Source organism: Solanum stenotomum, chromosome 11, assembly GCF_019186545.1.
Source record: "Solanum stenotomum isolate F172 chromosome 11, ASM1918654v1, whole genome shotgun sequence".
NCBI lineage: Eukaryota > Viridiplantae > Streptophyta > Magnoliopsida > Solanales > Solanaceae > Solanum > Solanum stenotomum.
Window position 1 is genome coordinate 17,552,413 of NC_064292.1, and position 22,328 is coordinate 17,574,740.

The window sequence follows — 22,328 nt, forward strand, 5'->3', positions numbered from 1 at the left end:
GATCGGGATGAAAAAATAAAAATTTGAAGTTGAAAATATTTTTTAAAAACAAACTTAAATTGTTTTCTTTTTGAAGGGGGTTGGGGGATGATAGGGGGGTTGATGGGGGGCGGCGAGGGTAGTGGGTGGGGGGTAAAAAAAATTAAAAATTGAAATTAAAAATATCTTTTAAAAATAATTTTTAATATTTTTTTGGGAGGGAGTGGGGGTAGGGGTGAGGGTGGGGTAAAAAAATTGAATTTAAAAACAAGCTTTAAAATTATTAATTTTTTTTTTGGGGGGGGCGGTGGTTTGAGGGTAGGGACAAAATAAATTGATTTTTTCAACAAAAAAGTAATTGTAATTTGAAGTTGGAAGAGAATTTTGGAAAATGTTTTCCTTAAGTTTAGAAGGGAAGTCATTTTCCTTAAATTTGAGAAAAATGAGTTGATTTGGAAAACATTTTCCAAAATATTTAGCCCAACCAAACATGAGAAAATTGGAAAACATTTTTCGAAAAATGTTTTCATTCATACCAAACACACCCTTAGTTCTTTTAAGAAATGCATGCTGAAAATAGGCTAATATAAGATAAATGAGAGACATTTTCTCTCACCAAATGCGGAGCTTGTCCGTGAATGCAACGGTCAAGTCAACTGACCTTTCGCAAACACGACATCCTACCCAAAAATGCGGAGAGCAGAGTCAACATACTCCACGAATGTGGAGTTCATCCCGCGAATGCGAAAGCACAACATCCAGACGTCTGTAAATGCGAACAAGGTCTATGAACGTGGAGAAAAGCCTCAAGCACCTCAGCAAATGCAACACAAGGCCCGTGAATGTAGAGAACAAAAAGGTGTTGCACCGGCAGTGTTGTATCAACATAATTCCAAGTTAAGAAAGTGCCCCGACGGGGGTGCAAAATTTGTTAGGAACCCCGTTAACAAAAAATAAACTATGCTACCCCACCAAAAATAATAATTTGGACTGGATGAAATTGATGAAACCACCAACAGAGGTAGTCTTGTAAGAATGTTGACCCAAGTCAACACTTACAAGGCAACACACAGCAAAATGACAAGTGGTACAAAATCACCCCAATCACCTCGGAATATTAACCAAAGGTCAGCCTAGACGACCACACTCAATATTCTGAAGCTAACCGTGCTGAAGAGTTCACATCCGAGTATGTTTACCAAGAATGTTGATAGAAGTAAAAACTTAGCCAATCTTTCTCAATTATCTCGTCTAATGGCTCAAAGTCATGCGGAAGGCCTTGGGAACCAAAGAAACAATCCTTCTAGACCAAAAAAACCATCTGCAGCTAATAGAATTGATAGAAATCTCATCTGACAATAGATTCTATGAATATTGAATAAAGTTAATTTTTTTTACTTTAAAACCTCCAAAAGAGTAAAACTCGCACCAAACTCTCCTAACCAGGGGCGGATGTACAATCATTCCAAGGGGGTCACCCCCCTGGGTGAAAAAACTACACTATATATATAAGATCGATTTTTTTATGTACATGTATATATTTAAAATTGAACCCCTTGAATATATATCAAAGGAGTAGCCCAATGGTTGAGGGGGTTCAAGATTTCGCTTAAGTGAGCTTTGGGTCGCGGGATCGATTCGAGGCAACAACATCTTTTTTTGTTGTAATTTTTAGTGATTTTGCTAGCTTCAGTTTTAACTTTTGAGTGTTTTTTTTATTAAATATAGATAGACCCCGTTTTTAAAGTCATAACTAATTAAAAAATTTATATTTAAAATTTCTTTTTATTTTTTTAATCAAATTTGAGCTTGGAGCTCTATTATTATTCAATAAAAAAGAAACAAAGTACACAATCACTTGGCCCAACTTTAAAATGGAAATTTAGTCCGTATATGACTATCCTCTTTCTATTTCTAACCCTATTTCCAAGCCTACTGCTTGCTGCCGCCTGTTGCTGCTGCTGCTTGCTGCCTCCCTGTTGTTGCTGCTTGCTGCCGCTGGTGGAGGAGTGGTGGTCCTCCGTGGATTAATTTAATTCTCTCCTTCAGGCTCCATTTGTGATGGCAACCTCTGTAAGTTTACTTTTTTGTTTTTTTTTTTTCAGAATTTTATGCTTTGATTTTGGTATTTGTTGATGTGCTATTTTATTTAGCTGATTGAACTCGGATATTCACTTCTCTTAACAATTTTTTATTTTTCATATGAAAATTTCAATTATATTCACTGATTATGAAAGTTATGATTTTATTTGTTTGGGCTTATTTGTTGATTTTATATGTTTATTATGGACATTCAACATTTGTTTAGTGGATATTAACTTTTATTTATGAGATTCAAACTTTTGTTCATTGTCTATAATTTTGTTTTGGTCCTTATTGCATATTTAATTTTTGTAAGTTCTGACTAAATTTTGATTTTACGATTCAGTCTCAATATTCAGTGAAGAAGTATTTTACACAAGTACCGAAAGCAACTTTAGCCTCTCAAAGTCATAGTCAATCTAATCAAAAAGAAAATACTAATCATTTAGAAGTGTTGTTAGATTCTTCTCAAGAATTTGATTTGAGTTCTTTAAAGTTTGATCCTGGTGAAAGAACATCAATATTGAACTATCATCCAAACCACTGTGATGTTATTAGAAGAGCATACCTTTTGAATGGTCCTTGTCAACCTCGTTTGGCGGTGCAAGAGTATCCTCAAACATATATTTTTGGATCAATGCGTCGTTTTAATCATGAATGGTTTGATGATATATATCATGATTGGTTGGAGTATAGTGTTAGTAAAGATGCAGTCTATTGTTTGTATTGTTATCTTTTTAAAGATCATAACACTAATCAAGGAGGAGGAGAGACGTTTTCAACTATAGGATTTAAGAGTTGGAACAAAAAGGGTGGTCTTGACAAACATATTGGTCTACCGAATAGCATACATAATCAGTCAAAAAAGAAATGTCAAGATTTACTACAACAACGGCGGTCTATTCAATTTGCATTTGAGAGGCAATCTAATCAACTCAAGCATGGATATTATATGCTCTTAAGTGCGTCGGTTGATGTAGTAAGACTTCTCATAAGTCGGGGATTTGCATTTCGAGGTCATGATGAATCTAAATCATCACTTAGTAGGGGTAACTTTCTTGAAATTCTCTCATGGTATGCAAAAAAATGTGATAAAATTCGTGATTATGTTTTGAAACATGCTCCTGTAAATGATCAAATGACTTCTCCAATGATTCAAAAAGATATTGTGAGTGCATGTAAGATAGAGACCGTTAAAGCTATTCTTGAGGAATTAAATGGTGACTACTTTGTTTTACTAGTTGATGAATCCTTTGATGTGTCACACAAGGAGCAAATGGCTATTGTACTTCGTTATATTGATAGAATGGGATTTGTAATGGAGCAACTTATTGACATTGTTCATGTTGAAGATACTAGTGCTTCATCTTTAAAGGAGGCAATTTTTAATTTACTTGCTCAAATTCTTTGAGTCCATCAAGTGTGCGTGGACAATGTTACGATGGGGCAAGTAACATGCAAGGTGAGATCAATGGCCTTAAAATGTTGATTAGACGAGAAAGTAAATCAGCTCATTCAATCCATTGCTTTGCTCATCAACTTCAACTAACTCTTGTTGGGGTCTCTAAAAAGTNACGTCTCTAAGTCCGTTGCTTTTTTTAAATATAGTTGACTAACATTTTGACCAAAAAGCGACGGACTAAGAGACACTGTCCGTCGCTTTTTAAAATAGTTGACTAGATATTTTGACCAAAAAGTGACGGACTAAGAGATGCCGTCCCTCGCTTTTTTAAAAACTAATTAATAAAATAAAATAAATAAAAAACGACTGACAACGTGGTCATTTTTTTATTTATATATAATTATTTTTAATAAAAAGCGACGGACGACGTCTTTATATATATTAAATAAATAATTATTAATTATATATATATTTAGCGCAAAAATCCGCGAAAAAAAGCGACGGACTAAGAGATCCAGTCCATTGCTTTTTGTAAAATAATTTTAAAAATAATTATTTTTATTAAAAAGCGACGGACAGTGTGGCAAAAGGCGTCGCTTTTTGAGCGACGCTGTCCGTCGCTTTTTTGTCCGTCGTTTTTAAGCAGTTTTTTAGTAGTGTGCTACTTTAAAACTCTTTGTTCTATTATCTTGTTTGATGTATGCTAAATGACTTGTGTAGGGGCTCTCGAAGTCTTATACGTCATTCACACCTAGGATGTACTTTGGATCGTGAAAAAAAATTGGGTCAAAATATGATGCGGGACTCGTGCGGGAATCACAAAAATGAATCAGCTACAAGGTCTCAACAAGTTTAAGGAACTTGTGCCACGAAAATGGGCACAATCCGAGCACCCGAAGAACCTCAAACAATTCTACCATTTTAAAATCTCAAGGATGATCAAAAATAGAAATTAAGAGAGGAGTTGACTAAAACTTTTAAGTTTAACGGAGGAATTATCGACCCAAGACGTGCCCATGCAATCCCCCGACAAAACACAATATAATTAGCTCTCCAAATCGCATTAGAGACTTAGTTCTTTTAAGAAATGCATGCTGAAAATAGGCTAATATGAGATAAATGAGAGACATTTTCTCTCATCGAATACGGAGCTTGTCCGTGAATGCAACGGTCAAGTCAACTGACCCTTCGCAAACACGACATCCGACCCAAAAATGCGGAGAGCAGAGTCAGCATACTCCACGAATGTGGAGTTCATCCCGCGAATGGGAAAGCACAACATCCACACATCTGTAAATGCGAACAAGGTCTGTCAACGTGGAGAAAAGCCTCAAGCACCTCAGCAAATGCAACACAAGGCCCGTGAATGTAGAGAACAAAAAGGTGTTGCACCGNTTTGGTGCCTTATTTAGAAAGAGATGTATTTCTAATGATGTTATTATTAAGACATTTCAAGATATGAAACCTTGTAGAATACAATTGTAAAAATGTATGTAGTTGTATTTTCAAATGTAAAAATATGTTTTGATAGGTTTATCCACATGTTTGATTTCTTAACCTACCTTCAAGGTTGTGTAGTTTTGTAATGTAATGAAGTCATTTTATGCCAAAAAGATTTTTTGTGAAGAAATAGTATTTTCGCTTTGATTTGTGTTTTTTGTTAATCTTTCTAATGTTAAATTTGTGCTTGCTCTCCATTTGCACTTTCAGGAGCTAAAGAGAATTCTAAAGGAATTGAAGAACTTGTAGTACTTTTTGAATGAGTTGTGCTACTTTATTATCATTTTATAGATATGTACTTTAAATTTGTTTCTTAAGATGAGTTGTAATTGTAAGAAATTATTTGAACTAAGGATTTTTTTTGTCAACCCGTTTGCTAATCAATCCGTTTATATATGACCCGACCCGTTTATTTATGGATAATATTAGCGTGCATAATTTTTTTTTTGAACCCCCTTAATAGAATTCCTGCCTCCGCCATTGCTCCTAACCACATTAGAAAGTGTGCCACCCAGCCTAGAACAACACAAAAGCTATAAGAAAGCTATGAGAAGGGGAAAAAATAGTAAAAGCACATAAAATATGCAAATGACCACGAGGTTCATACATAGTGGTAATGATAACTATCATGTTGACGAGTGACTCAAGTCCGAGGTGAGGTTCCAATGAGCAATAACATATATTTAAAAGATCGCGTACTACACTACTACGGTAAATGGAAGAAGCTGGCCCCCTGCATGTCATGATATTGGTCAAACATAAAACTCTTTAGCGTGTGTGTACAGGCAAAATAAATGTGATTCTTGCGTGGATGTGGTATAATGGTGATATGTTTGTCAGTATTTATATGCATTATCATTTATGTTGTGAGAGGTTGTTGCAGTTGTAGAGGCTGGTATAATCTCTTCTGTTGATTTATGATGTATTCTAAATCGATTTTGTGTGGCGAATGTAGTAGATTTTGTAAGAGATTATGCTGTGATATTTATTTGGGACTTGTATAAATTTGTTGGCTGTTATGGGAATGCTATAAATTATCATAATAATTGTAGAATGGTAATTGTGTACATGGTGATATTATATTAGTTATATTTGTTTGTTAGATTATCTTAATATTTCTATTTATTGAATATACTCGATGGGTTAATGCGGAAATTGTATCACTAAGACCATAGTCTAGGGGATGGTGGATTGCAAAATTAGAAAGCTTAGCAAATTTGGTGGGTTGATTAGTTAATGTGGATAGATTAAAGTTTTTTTCCCTGACATTGGAGTATTGAAGGTGAATAAGGGTGTTAGTAATGGTATCAAATAATTCATGTTGTTCTTGTAATTTCTATTTTATGTTGCATGATCTAACCCTAGTCGACCAATGATGAATACTAGAAAGTGTGGTATACTTTTACTACTATTGCTATATCTTTTCTAGGATATAGATGTGTTGTAGGTTGACTTGAGGTCTCATATGTGGAACGCGCGTATTCATCATCAACTTCTGCACTTGACTTTTCATCAAAAGTTATGTATTTTCTTGTCTTACTCTATTTAGAAGATCATGTACATGCCTAGTCTAGATCGTGAGAGATGGATTCTTTTTGAAAGGTAGTACATTAAGATGTATTTTGTCACATTAATTTGGTATGAAAATGTATCTGCTTAATATTTTAAAAGATTATATGTTGATTTTTTGGATATACTTGGTTAGACGGTAAGGATTCTCCTATCTAATTAAGAATATAGTAAGTTTGTAATTTGGATCATGACACAATTTTATTCAACTTGAAGTATAACTCTAATTTTTTTCAAACTTATTTTTCTAATCAACTTGAATAATTACTCAATATTTACTTAGCCTTCTAAAATATTAATTTTTCCAAATAAAGTTGGCTAAAATCATCTCATTCTTAAAATAAAATACTATTTTAAACTAAAAATGCTCAAATAATTCAAATAAATTATCGACTCATAGTGATTTATTCAATCTTGAACATGATTTAGGCAAACTAGTAGTTTACATTATTAGAGATAAAGTTAAACACACATACAAAGAGAATTATAAGAACATAATGTTTATATTTTAGTTTATAATCAATAGTTGATAGCAGCCATTTGTTGAACGTTGATGGGGTAGCAATCAGAAGGGGGTCCATAGTATGCCCTTTGTGCCAAGATTGCATCCACGGCTTGTGTCGGATGAAATGCATCCCAGAATATATACTTACTCCTGTCTAGACATGGAAATTGATAGGGTAGACATGTTATTTGTCCCTGGTTTCTCCCCACTCCACAACATGCTCTGTCCCATACGTTAAATCCTGTCATATACATAGTATAAATGTTAAAATATAATGATAATTTCATTTTTGATCATGTAAAAGGAGTGTTTATATTACCATATCTAGCAGGGTTGTTTAAGATATCACCAATAGCAGCATATGTGTTGCCATAAACAAAAACTGCTCCAGGGTGAGTGCCGTTGTTCATTATGCTGACGAGTGATCTGAGACCCTCATTGAAACTACCAAGTATCTGATTTACATAATCAACACATCTTCCTGGAGGTGCTTGTCCTGTGGCTAACTGATTGGGAATGCATCCAAGTGGTCCTACTCCAGCTACCAAGAACTTCCTCAGTCCTACACTATACAACGCCTGCATAGACAAGTCACAAGTATTTTTTGGAAACACATTTGTTAAGGTTATGCTCTGATTTTCTTATATTAGTTGAAGTTTATTTTTTCGGAAAGAAAACACAAAACAATATCATAAATGTTTTTACTTTTCCTGAAAGAAAAATATAATTTCTTTCATATTTTGGTTATTCCTTCCTTAGAGGAAATGTTTGGAATCATATATATTGAATACCCCTCTTTTGATATCAAAAACACAAGAACATTCACAATATAGCCGTTAAGAGACTTATGTTTATTGGGAGATTCTTCTCTTTGTTGTTTTTATGCTTAATATTAGTTTTTAATTATGTAGGTCAAACCATATAATAATATTTTGATTTTTAGTATAAGTTTTTGTCATCCAATTTATCACCATATGATTTGCAATTATAAGCTTCCGCATGACGTCCTAATCACTTTTGAACCCAACAAAGTTAACTTAACAATTTAGGTATCATATTAATCACAGCTTACCACAAGTTGTCTAGCATAATGATTGAGAAGGAGGTTGGAAAACTGTTGCGGATTATAGTTGATACTGGACGTATAAAGGGAAGGCAAGAGATAGTTGTTTATGTAGTCATTGCTTCCAAACACCATCACTGCTATTGATTTTGAGAGATATGTGTTTAAATCACCAGGACTCATCATCGTCCTTAATTGACTTAATGTGCTCTCAAAATTTATCACTTGTTGGCTCAACGTGAACCTTTCCATCTGTATATAAATATATGAACATATTTATCATTTCTATTGATATTTCACAAGTGAAGAGGAACGACAGAAGCGCATCTACATATAAATAATAGTATTACATAGTGTTTGCCAGTTTCATCTAGGATGCCACCAGCAGCAGATGCATAGTTTACTCCCCCGAGGATTCTTTCCCCTCTTGTGCTTGGATTTGCAAATGGTGGAGGAGAAGCCACTCCTAATAATTCTCCTGCAATTTTACCATTACATTACATAGATATAACTATATAGATTTTTTTAAGTATGAGTGCAAATATTTCAAAGAAAAATTACCAAGAATATCGACAAAAGTTTTTCCATTGGAAAATCTGCCGGTAGGGCCTCTGCTGAAATCAATCCCATAAGGAAAGTAGTTTGCTTTAGCAATAGTATTAAGGAAATTGTTATTTCCATTATCGACCAGTGAGTCTCCAAATATCCATAGAGCTGTAGGTGCACCGTGTACCGATGAAAAGTACATAAGAGGAAGAAGAACAAACAAACATATGATCATCTTTTCAATTTTAATGTTTATGAATGTGGATTTCATGACGGAATTCATTTTTCCTTATTAGTGTCATCTACTTTGGATTAAATATACAAGATGAAAGAGGGATGACCATATAACTTGTCATGTTACAACACTACATTTTTGTGAAACCGTTTAGCAGAAAATCTAACTTTAGTTATCAAACTTTTCCTATTTTTAATATCTTCTTTTGATTTTATCACGTCTAGTTCATTTAGACTTTGTTTGTTTGTTCACGTCATTAAATTATGGATATATATCTGCAAGGTACATGTGATGATGCTTTTTGTTCAATGTCTGAATGAATTCTGCATGTCCTTTAATAAATTCTATATTTTTTTTTACTTTCAGTCCGTAGGAAATTTGATCCCACCCATTATGGATGCTTTAAGTTTAGGGCAGTTAAAATAATTTCTTTATAATTGTTAAATAAGAAAATATAACATTTATAGAGAATATAATAATCTGTCACTTTATTATCTCCTCAATCAATTAGGGTTTAGGCTGTGGCATATGGGGTTACTATAACATATTGTGACAAATTCCAAATGTGGTTCATCCTACTCTTCCACTTTTGCTACATGAAGAACAAGTATGTTCGCTTTTATGAATTATGTATATTACCTAATAAGATTTAGATTAATGAGATATGTAATCTTACATTGGTATCAAGAGTCATAGGTTGATTTTCTAGTTATCGATGAAAATATTGAACTATGTATTTTTTGATATGTGATGCAATTAGGTATTAGAAATTAGTTTTATGACACTGATTAAGAAATATTTTGAATTCGTAATTAAATTTTTTTTAAATCTAAAATTCATTTTTAGAAATATATTTATTTTTGTGGTTGAAAACGATCTGGAAAACATTTTAGAGATCTAAAAATGAATAAATAAAAAGTTGAAGTAATTTGGAAAACATTTTAGATTTAAAAAAAAATAAACATATCTTGAACGTTCCAGGTCTGAAAACAAAATAAAAAGAAATTATCAATTAAATCTAAAAGCATTTTAGATTTAAAAATAAAAAATAAAAAAGTTTTTTTTTTTCGTTTTATCAAAACAGATATGTAAACTAAATCGTTACAGATCTGTAAAATAAAAATAAAACAGAGTCTTTTTATTTTATCAGAATTGGTTTGAGAAAAAAATGGAAAAAGAAAATTGGGAGCTTGGTTCTCCTTCCATGACACCTACAACTCAAAGGAGAAATAGAAATTTAGGTTTCTTCTCAAATAAATCATATGGGCTTTATGTCTTTCAATTGGTTTGTCCTTCTGTAGCTAATTTTAAAAATAGAAATTGTATAAAATAACAAACTATTAATTAGAATTAAATATTATAATCACAGTTTCATTTAATTCTAATTCGTAGCAAATACTTTGCCATTCGTCTCTCTCCTCAGCTTTCTCGCTCGCCAGTCTCTCTCTCGCCTCTCTCACTTTATACAAATATAAATGTATAAATTATGTTAGTATTTGTATAAAGCGAGAAAAAACTGTATATATATATATATATCTTTTCGTTCGTCTCTCTCCCCAGATATCTCGCTCGCCACTCTCCTGATCTCGCTCATCACTCTCTCTCTCGCCTCTCTCACTTTGTACAAACACAAATGTATAAATTCTGTTTGTATAAAAGAAAACTGTATATACAAATACATATCTTTTTGTCCTATACACTTATAATTATACAATATAAATCTTCCCCTGCCCAGTTCTATTTTGCATTTCTCTCTTTCTCTTTTTATACAAACACAGATTATACAAAAAAAAAATTCTTATTTGTATACAGATTCCAAATATATACTTATACAATTTATTCTTTTGTATAAGTATATCGAAATATACCTATTAATAGTCATAGCAAACATAAAGTTTGCTATGGAACGCAATTATGCAAACTATAGTAATAGCATACAAATATGACTTTTATGTTTGCTAAACCTAAAATTTATTTTTCTAAAAATAGTAAATGATTTGGGTTTTAAGCCCACTATAATTCTATAATTATTTTTTGAAAAAACTATCTTATTAGACTTACATTCATACCATATATATTAATTCTACCTATATTTTTAATTAATTACATATTTTACCAATAATTAAGAGTTTTCTACCATATATTCTGGAACATACACCTAGATACATGTAATTTTTCTTACAGATACACTAAAATAGGGAGAGACATGAGCGAGATGGGGAGGAAGGAGAGTGAGATAGTCATTTATCTCAGATACATGTGAATAACACTACATAGATGTATTTATATATATGTAGTGTGATTCACATGTATATGGGATACCAATGTAACAACCCTCTTAAACAACAACATCTTTAATAATAATAAAGAACGTTATAAGCCATATGTCAATTACATAACTACATATGCATTCTGCATATGTAATTGTTCTCATCTTTTCTCAGATATTATTGTGTGATTATGAATCTATTTGAAACATGAAAAAAATAGTCTGAATTAAGAAAAATATAGACCTAGGGTTGTTAGAAAAAAAATCTTGATTTGGAGATCGAATAACGATCTGTTTTTGTTGAAATTTGTCATCCAAATTTGTTTTGTCATGGGTGAACATAATTTGAAAGAAAATTTTAGATTCAAATTTGGTGGCTCGAAATGACTTTTTAACCCGATTTTTAAGTTGGAACTAAATAAAGCAATATGAGTGTCTACGATTATTTACTTATGAATAATGCATATTTTATAGATTGGAAACATTTTGAAGCTTTACAAAAGGAAAATGCAAAATCTTGAGGATCGTGATTCGTGTTCGGCATATTTTAAGACTTTCTACACTTCGTTGAGGAACGTTTTCTAATAAAAAATAAAAAATGGAATAGACAATGAGTAAGGGGAAAAATGGGGGTCTCATACCAATGGTGTGGCGGGCATTAGTACGAGTACCTGTGTTATTGAAGAGAGTTTATTGCTATAGTATGATCGATTGTTATATGAAAATGCCAAAACATATGGGCATTAGTTGATGTATTAGTGACTTGATTTCTTTTATATTATTGTGTTTCTTCATTGAACTTGTATATTTGCGATAATTGAGATGATTATATATCATAGCGACATTTAAATTATTGAGATGCTTCATCATTCTCTTTTATTGAAATTATATTATGCACATGCATTGACATGAGATTGAGTATGAGTAAAGGTCTGACATGCAGAGATCATCCATGTTGAGATCAATTTATGACTATAAGTTGGGCATGTAGAGATCGTCCATGCTGGAATTATTTAATTTCCTGATAGTGTGTTGAGATTGTTTACACAGACGTGGAGATCATCTATGTCAGTATATGGACCTCGTGAGTTCCCCATGAGTCACGAACTCTCGATGCATTTATGAGAAGTATCGTGTATATACGGTTGAGAGAAAGTACTTTTCATTTGAGGCATATCATTTCATGGTGTTGCATTACATTGCATCTCATACATCCTTCATTTTTATTTGATTATGTGTTTCATTAGTGTGTGGATATTTTGTGACATTTGATTATTCTCAATTGATGGAACTTGGCTTATAAGTGTAACGTAAACTTGTAAATAAAAGGATGATTTCTTTATATACTACTATCACTACTTTTTATTGTCAGTCTATGATATATACTGAGTACACATGATTTCATACTCGTACTACACTTAATGCACTCTTTTGTGGTGCAGATTAGATTCTAAGTACGAGCGCACCTTATGGGAATTTTTGAGTCTGAGTTGGATCACCTTAAAGTTGTGGTGAGCTGCTTGTCTATTCTACAGACCATACCTTCATTTATCTCTAAATTTATCCTATTGTCTTAGTATTCAGATGTAGTCTTTCTTAGGTTTAGGCTTGCCATTTGTTTTGGACTTGTATCATATGCAGAAGTTCATCTACTTATGATATTAAAAATTGGGGTGGTATGTCAGTTTTTCATATTTTTTTAGACTTAGTAATTGAGATATTTGTTCGCTACTTACCTTTTTAGGTTTTAAGTTGAATTGGTTAAATTATTGGATTGGCTTACCTAAGAGTTGGGAACATAGGTGTCATCAGGACTTATATTTTTGGGTAGTGACAATTTGATATTAGAGCCCTAGGTTCATTTGTCTCACGAGTACAACAATTGAGTCTAGTAGAGTATTACGGATCCGTTTGGAGACGTCAGTTACTTATATTTGAGAGGCTATGAGACTTTAAAAAACTTTCATTGTTTCATTATTTATCATGCGTATGTGGTTCATTTTAAGATCAAAACTTCATTATTTCATTCTCTCAGTAATAGTTACGAGACTTTTTCGAATTCGTATATCAATAATATTAATGATGTTATGCGGTATAGTGTGAGATGTTGTGATTTGGCTAGTAAGATGACTAAGTAATAAGCATTGCGATTTTGAATAATTCAATTGAGAAGGTTAGAAATAGTAAGAATGACTTACTCAAGGTGTATTTTTGACAAGAATATTTCAACTTTGTTGATATTTATTACGATAATCACATGGTATTGAAATATCACTGATATAGCAATAATTTAATATATGAAGAGTATAATATGGATTCTATGAATCCAAGTGTAATTTTAGGAGGATCAATTGATTAGGTAACAACATAGTAATCATGATCAGGCTACAATGAAAATTTGAGGAATAACAAAAATATATGAAGTGATCATTTATGGTGAAATATAAGATGGTAGAACTTGCTATAAGATTTGTATGAAAGACTTTCTTTCTAACCTTTGGAGTGGAGGTATACTAAAAAGAATTTAAATAGCTCAAGTTGGATAACATAATAATCACAATGATTAAGTTTCTTATGATGGGAGCCACAATGTGGAGTAAATATAATATTGCATGTGATTATGAAGCCAAGTTGAGTATCAATCAACAAGGACACTTAAAGTGGTGATTAAATGGTAAATATTGGCACATTTAAACTGTGATATGTCTTTTAGAGGTTGAATTGAGGATCAACAATATTAGTTAAAATTAATGGAAAACTTAATTTGATTTTGGGCAAGGATACTTGTATGAAACTATGTAGGAACATTCATAGATACGTGTGTATAGTGGTAAAGGATCACTCTACAACTCCATTGGACGAACCAAAGTTGTCCCAAGGATAGTTGAGTGTGCTCTCAATTTTGTAGTTTTATTTTGATTATGGATCTACTTTCCTTTATATACCTTGTTTCGAATTTGGATATGTTTTGTGACTCTCATTCTATGTTTGTACGTATTTAGACACCCTTAGATGGTTTATAGTGGTGGATCAATTACATCGATCTTAAATTGTTGATTTGGTAGCATAAAATATGTGGATAGACTTAATTATTCATGATTTGCATAACAGTCTAGAATTGTATAAATGGAAAATGATATATATTAACATTTTCCATTTATACAATTCTAGACTGTTATGCAAAGAAAATAACCTTAGATATGTTCGGTATTCTTAAACTGAAGTGGTCGGTCACCCTTGGTATCTATTTTGAGGAATATAATAGCATTTTCCATGACTCGGTGTATGATTGAGAAGGGATATCTCACATATCTGACTTATAATCATGATATGAGTATCGATACTTCTCCTTTAAAACTAGTATCAATGATGAAACAATTATTGGAGGTGTTCTACCTGATCGTGATTGTGATTTTAGTATTGACTTAGAGATGAGAATTTTTGTCCATTCTATCACTTCTAATTAGAACGTTCCAACATAATTAAAAGAATAGTAATAAGACTTGTTGATTTAGTGTTTCTATTCGATCAAATATTTTTCTTTGAATATATCTGGTCTGAATTGTGAAAAAGAAGGATGTGCATCGACTATAGAATATTGAACAAAGTTATTATTAAGGACAAGTATCATATTTCATGTATTGAAGACTTGTCTAGGAATTTTGGTAAGCTCTAAGATTGAATTGAGAGTTGATTTCTAGCGATTCAGGGTTAGGACGAAGGATATCTTTAAGATAGTCTTCAGGACCTCTTACGACATTATGAGCTCTCAATTATAACTTTTGGGATAGCTAACTCCCCTTCAAGTTTTATGGAATTGATGAATAGAATGTTCATGATTTATTTGGAATTTCTCTGTTATACTCTACATTACTAATATTTTGATCTACCCTCATAGTAGAGTGGATCATGAGTAGCATTTAGGAATTATACTCCAAACTTTTAAGGAGTGACCTTATGTAAAGTTTTCTAAGCGTGATTTTTATCTCAGTTTTGTGACTTTTCTGGGCATGTGGTTACTAAGGATGACAATATGATAGATTTGTAAAGTATTGAGATAGTTAGAGATTGGTCTAGGCAACTTCACATATAAAGATCAGAGTTTTGTGAGTTTATCTGTCAGAGGAAATTTTAATGACTTCTCTTTTATTATATCTCGAATGACAAAATTTACTCAAAATATTTTAACTTTCTAAAGACCTAAGGAGTGTGAGGCTAGCTTTCAAAAACGTAAGGCTTTTGATGACTTTAGACTCAATTTTGACCTTTTCAATGACATATAAGGAGTTCATGGAGTATTATGATGCTTCACAAGTTGATCTTGGGAATGTTTTGATGTATAAAGGTCCTAATGAAATATAATTTGAGATGGTTAAAGGTGTAGGAGAATAACTACTTGACTCATTATTTAGAGTTGACAATGATAATTTTTTGCTTTGAAAACTTGGAGGAATTATTTATTTGGAGATCAATATGAGATGTTCATAAATTATCGCAGTACTCAATATATTTCTAGGTAGAGAGATCAAAATTTGAGGCACATGAGATGGTTAAAGTTTCTTAAGGATTATGACATCACTATATTATATCACTTGGACAAGGTAAGTGTAGTAGCAATGCGTTGAGATGAAAGTCAGTTAGTATAGGTAGCTTGATTATGTTGCGAGTGGAATATATATTCACGGAGGCTAATAGATTTGCAAGGCTTTATATTTTGAAGTTTGATATGATTTTTTCCCATATTGAGGTACACTCTCTTCTAGTGGATCACATCAAGGTTAGACAGTTCGAAGATGAAAAGTTTAATATAATTTAAGACAAGGTGTTAACGGGGGAATATAACAAAGAAATGTTGGATTCTAAGGGCCTTTTGAAAATGAAAGGTCATATTTGTGTGTCAAAAGTTGATTGTTTGACTAAGTCGATTATGAAAGCGACTGATAACTTTAAATATTTTATTTATTAATGAAGATAGAAAATATATTATGATATAAAGCATTATTGGTGATGTCAATTGACGAGGAACATTGTAGATTATGTCTTTCAATGTTTGAACTGTCACCATGAAAAGTATGAGCATCAAAGACATGTCCATACCTAAGTGACAGTGAGAGTGGGTTGCCATGAACTTCGTGATAGAAATGTCATAGACTTTGAGAAAAATTAATATTGTCCGCGTCATTATGGATAGACTATTCAAATCAACACACTCTATGTTGATTTCGATTTCATATAATGTGGTGAAATTGTCTAGTATTTACTTTCAAGAGATAGTGTGTTTATATGGTGTGTCCATTTTCATCATTTTGAACTGAGGTACTTAGTTCACATCTAACTTTTAGAAGTCAATCTACAACAAGTTGGGTATTCGGTGGATCTTAGCACATTTTTTTTTATTTGAATAACATTTGTTGGATTCGCAAGTTGGAGTTCATATTTTGGAAGAAAGGCAAATGGGCGAGAGGCTGGAACACTCGGCGAGTCACCGAATTGCCCCTATAATCGCCCAAATGCATCGCCCATGAAGATAAAAAATGAGGAAGGTTCTGGAAGTTTGGTTGAGCTTACAACCCATTCAGTAAGTCACCGAGCTGGATCAGCGAACCTGATCGAGATCGTCCCTTCACCTTCTAAAGGGCTGCATATTCTGTCAAGTTCGGCGGGCTGAGGCCCATTCGGCGATATTAGTAAGGTTGCCGAATAGGGCACGCACTGAAGAATCTCTAACCTTTTAAATTCAAATCTTCTCTTTTTATTTAAAGTTTTCAACTCCTCTACTCCTTCCCTCAAACTTTAGACTAAAATTTCATGAAAGTGTCATGTGATTTGCTTCTAAAGTGTCGTTGTGATCCCTCTACTTTCCCTTTTTGTCGCGTCTGTCTCATTGTCTACATTGGAGGTTGGTTTCTCAAATTTTGTTTACTTTTGCGCTATACTAGAAATGCTAATAATGGGTAGTGTAATGGACTTATCGTTGCTTAATTAAATTTTGTACTTTGATTGTATGTTTGTTGATTCGTATAGTTTAAAATTGAAATCGAGCATGTTAAATCAATTGGTTGGGCTAATTTGTTTAAGTTTCTCATGTTAGATAATTAAATTGTAGGTGTTGCATGTTGGGTAGTGTAGGGGTGAAGTCCGAGTAACCCGAATTCGAGCAAATGACATAAATTTGCCAAATGATGGATTGGGTGATGTCATTCTTAAGGGTAAAATCGTTGTTTGGTTAAATTAGCGGAAATTGGGGGAAGTCTGAGTACCCCGGTTTGTGAATTCATCATGGGTAGATTGGAATTGTTTCAAATTGTGCTTAAATTGGAGTGTCATAGGTTGTTGGTTGTGATTCGAGAAAAAGATTGGGGAAGTGATGTGTTAGGCCATCTTAGCGAGCTCACCAAGTCGCCAAATGTCCTCCCCATCGCCTAACTGTCAAGTTTATGAAGGGGAGTCATTGTTACTATCAGTGATGACTCTTCAGCTCGCCAAAGTGATTCGGCGAGTCGCCGAATGACATTGATATCACCTTTCTGACCTATATTTTTGCTGAAATTTTTTGTAATATTCGGTGAGGTATCTCTTACTCGTCGAGTCAGCTCAGCAACTCGCCGAATGGTCTTGAATCGACCTTTTTGACCAATTTTTTTGTTGGGACTGTCTATAACATTCGGCGAGGCCTCTTTTGCTGGCTGAATGGACTGGGTGAATCACCGAACTGTTTGGCGAGTTTGTTTGCATTTTTCTTGAGAATCTGGTTTCACTAACCCTCTGCGATCAATTTTTTTCTCGTTTATGTGATTTTACAGGTATGGCTATACCTAAGGTTCCAGCTCAATGTGCATTCAATGAGTATTTTCCTCCACCTCGGAGGAGGCCTAGGCCACAGGCTCCACCACCCCGAAAAAATCAAAGGGGGTTGTGATTGCAGCAGTAGTTGAACCACCCAAAACTACTCGTCGTAAACCTCCTCAGGTGAGTGGTAAGGGCAAAAAGCAGGTTATGTCAGACACAATCTAGGATGATAGTTTGGACATCGATTCAGTCCAGCTCACCTCCTCCAGGTCGGAGAATGAAGAGGTTAAGCGGTCCAGGACTCCAGTCCATACACCGGTACCAGAAGCTGAGTTGATAAAGTGGAAACATTCAAAGCTAGATCGATCTTCAATTATTATTAAACAACTTAGTTTATACTTAATAACTCACAAAATGACTAGATCGATCTTGAGTTATTATTAAACGACTTAATTAGTTTATACTTAATAATTTACAAAATGACTAGATTGATCTTCAGTTATTATTAAATGACTTAGTTTATACTTAATAATTCACAAAATGACTAGATCGATCTACTATTATTATTGAATGACTTAATTTATACTTAATAATTCACAAAATGACTAGATCGATCTTTAGTTATTATTAAACGACATAATTTATACTTAATAATTCACAAAATAACTACATCGATCTTCAGTTATTATTAAACGATATAATTTATACTTAATAATTCACAAAATGACTAGATTGATCTTCGGTTATTATTAAATGACTTAGTTTATACTTAATAATTTACAAAATGACTAGATAAATCTTCAGTAATTATTAAACGACTTAGTTTATACTTAATAATTCACAAAATAACTAGATCGATCTTTATTTATTATTAAACGACTTAGTTTATACTTAATAATTTACAAAATGACTAGATCAATCTTCAGTTATTATTAAACGACTTAGTTTATACTTAATAATTCACAAAATAACTAGATTGATCTTTATTTATTATTAAACAACTTAGTTTATACTTAATAATTTACAAAATGACTAGATCAATCTTCAGTTATTATTAAACGACTTAGTTTGTACTTCTTAATTTACAAAATGACTAGATCGATCTTCAATTATTATCAAACGACGTAGTTTATACTTAATAATTCACAAAATGACTTGATAGATCTTCAGTTATTATTAAACGACTTAGTTTATATTTAATAATTCACAAAATGACTACATTGATCTTCAGTTATTATTGAACGACTTAATTTATACTTAATAATTCACAAAATGACTAGATCGATCTTCAGTTATTATTAAACGACATAATTTATACTTGATAATTCACAAAATGACTAGATCGATCTTTTGTTATTATTAAACGACATAATTTATACTTAATAATTCACAAAATGACTAGATCAATCTTCAGTTATTATTAAATGATTTAATTTAAACTTAATATTCACAAAATGACTAGATCGATCGTTGAACAACTAATGTAGTTGTTTGAAAGACTTGACCCTTCAACTGTTACAGTTGTCCAACAACATTAGAAGTTGATATACAACTTATAAAAATTAGAAGATTTTGATATAAAAATAAGAAGTTGTTGATATACAACTATATACATTGTTGGAACTAATAATCGTATCATTATGTACATGTTATAAATGAGAAAAAAGTAATTAAACTATACTATTACTTGTTTATGACGATGTATTTACCTGTATCAAAGGTTCAAATCTTTTGAATAACTACTGAGATTTCTTAGAAAAATGGAAGAATTTTGATTTAAACAAGGAAAAGTTTAAGTTAATTGAAGAGAGGGAATATGGGTAAAAATCGTGAGAGAGAAAGGAGAGAATGTGGGTAAAAAATTGAGAGAGAAAAAAGTGGGTAATGAAATCTTTTTTTCTTTTTCACAATAATGAGGTTAAATTAAGTCAAACGTGGGCTAGATTTGAGAAATAAAAGGAAAGTAAATGAACTATATTAGGATGCACTTTATTTGTTAAAATATTGACATTTTGACATTTCTAATTATTATTTTAAAGTGTAGATGTTTTTAATAATTAATGCTAAGGATTTTGACTAGTTAACTAATTCTTCCTAAATCATATAGACATCCGCCATTATTTAACAACAAAAATGAATATATACATACTTGTGCTAGCAAGTTTAGAGTTTAGGATTTTAGACGTAAAACAAAAATTTATTTGGGTCTCTAATGTTTTATAGTGAAAATTACAAAAGTATACTACTTAAGACTTCTATTAACAAAATATCAATATATTTATATTTAATCACAAACTAAGTTTTTAAATTACATACATAACAAAATATTTAATTTTTGTGTTTAATTTAAATTTTTTTACCCGATTTTTCTCTCTCCGACTCTTGGTAGTTCGTGCCATATTATGTGGAGTGTAATTAGGTATTTAATTTTATTATATATTCTCTCTCCTTAAACAGATCCACATACACACGTTTGATTTTTTTATTTTCTTTTCTTTTTTACGTTTTGTAGTCATTAATTGGGATCATATTGATGTATTCCTTTTATATAAAGATTTTTATGGTACCAATAAAGTTGGTACAGTTATCAATAACTGAGTTATAGTTTCAAGAAATATTAGAAATCCTTTTATCACACGTTTCATTATTTTTTTTATTTCCTTTTTTACATTTTGTAGTCATTTTTTGGGATCATATTGATGTATTTCTTTTATATAAAGATTTTTATGGTACCAATAAAGGCAGTACAATTATCAATAACTGAGTTATAGTTCCAAGAAATATTAGAAATCTTTTTTTCAACGGTATATTGAGTTAACCCTTCAATTTTCTTCATCCATATCTCTTAAACCTTACATCATCTTCACTTAATCGCTTGTCATTCCAATTAACCAAAAGCCTCACCACAATTCGATGGAGAAGACGCCGCGTAAAAGCCCTAGGCTTAACAAATCTGTGGTTGTTGTTGATAGCACGCCCATAATATGTTCAAGACCATCTTTTGACTTGCATGAAGCGTGAAAACATCCCTCAACAAGTTGATGATTCTGTGCAAGTATATTGTGTTTTTTTTGTAATTGTTTAGTACCATATAATGTTCTAATCCTAACATATGTTATTATTCTTAGTGATTGTGGTTTGTATACCTGTTCTTTTGTTGAATATGTTTGTCGAGGAAATATGGACATATCAATGTCAGTTTTGATTCTAAAAATCTTTGTTTGCGATATGGAGCATTACTGTGGAATTACGGAAAGAGGAAAATCAACACTGGTGCTATAAGTTAAAATGAAGATTTTGGGAAAGGTGGTCAGTTAATCCGAAAGGGGAAGAAGGATTAAATTTTTGCATCTTAAGATAATATCATGAATGTTTTTGTTCAAATAGTTTCTTTTAATTATGAATAATATTATGTGTGTTTAGTTTTTTTTGGTATTTTTGAATACCATTGTTGGATGTTTAGTTCATTTCTGAGTTTAATCACTGTTTTTTGGTTCATTATTTTTGGTGAATATATTGTGTTAATTTAATGGTGTGAGTTTGATTTGTAATAGAACAATGTGTGAGTTTGGTATATAATTCAAGCGTTTGAATTTCAACGCATGTTGTTGGTACATAATACCAACATTATAGTCACTATATATAACTAATAATATGATAGAATTATGTTGTATTACTCCAATAGTATATCAATATTTCGTACGTTTGAATTATGTGTTAATATGGATTGAAATCTAAATATTTTATGTTTAGCAGTGGTTTATTATGTAATGTTTAAGTGGTTTTTACCAATGTTTGTGCCCACAAGTTTGTACCTACAAGTAATTTTACCAATTTTTGTGCCTACTTTGTATACCAATTGTGTAACAGATGTTTTTGTATTAAATGTTTCAGGTTAGTATGTAATACCAAAATATAAGCATATATACCCCTAATTCAAACATTATTTGTGCTTATTTCAGCACAAGTGGTTTTACCAATGAGCCATTATAACAAACACTAGTAAAATTATCCGCACTTCGCGCAGGAATTTAATATCACGAAATTTATAAAATAATACTTAAAACCTATCAATCATTAAAACTAAAACACTGTATTATCTTACATACAAGATTATGTAGTAAAAAACATTAATAATGTAAAGGAAAATGAAAATTATTACATCTTATCATTTACCCTTAATAACGTAAGCATAAATTAATGACTATAAATATACATATCAAGATCTAAAACATAAGCAATGGTGTCAGTGAGCCACTCAACCAGGAGCAAAGTACACAAATATTTAATTGTGAAGAAGAAGAGGTTCAGAATTTTCGTTGTTTTAAAATGAGAGGAAATCCCTCTATTTATAGACATCGGAAAGGTTACAACTATTTGGAAAAGTTG

The 22,328-nt window shown here is 31.9% G+C and overlaps 2 protein-coding genes and 1 long non-coding RNA gene across 4 annotated transcripts in view; 1 reads left to right on the top strand and 2 right to left on the bottom strand.

Annotated features, from left to right (window-relative positions):
* Positions 1-22,328, bottom strand: part of LOC125844213 (costars family protein) — a 974,123-nt gene that overhangs the window by 427,971 nt on the left and 523,824 nt on the right. The gene's annotated exons all lie outside the window — the stretch shown is intronic.
* On the top strand, positions 1,957-5,331 carry LOC125844214 (uncharacterized). Its single transcript, XR_007444119.1, has 2 exons — positions 1,957-2,052; positions 5,174-5,331. It is a non-coding gene; the product is annotated as an uncharacterized LOC125844214 (long non-coding RNA).
* On the bottom strand, positions 7,029-8,881 carry LOC125844210 (GDSL esterase/lipase At1g71250). Its single transcript, XM_049523480.1, has 5 exons — positions 8,662-8,881; positions 8,451-8,578; positions 8,110-8,352; positions 7,357-7,615; positions 7,029-7,278 (listed from the first exon to the last, which is right to left on the bottom strand). Exons 1-5 carry the CDS (start codon positions 8,879-8,881, stop codon positions 7,052-7,054), a joined length of 1,077 nt encoding a protein of 358 aa, XP_049379437.1. The 3' UTR covers positions 7,029-7,051.

Excerpts from the sequence above, each read along its gene's own strand:
- LOC125844210 (XM_049523480.1), bottom strand. The coding sequence starts at position 8,881 with ATGATCATATGTTTGTTTGTTCTTCTTCCTCTTATGTACTTTTCATCG. Across the intron at positions 8,579-8,661 it reads AACTTTTGTCGATATTCTTG|GAGAATTATTAGGAGTGGCT; the intron begins GTAATTTTTCTT and ends GTAAAATTGCAG. Across the intron at positions 7,279-7,356 it reads AAACAACCCTGCTAGATATG|GATTTAACGTATGGGACAGA; the intron begins GTAATATAAACA and ends TGTATATGACAG.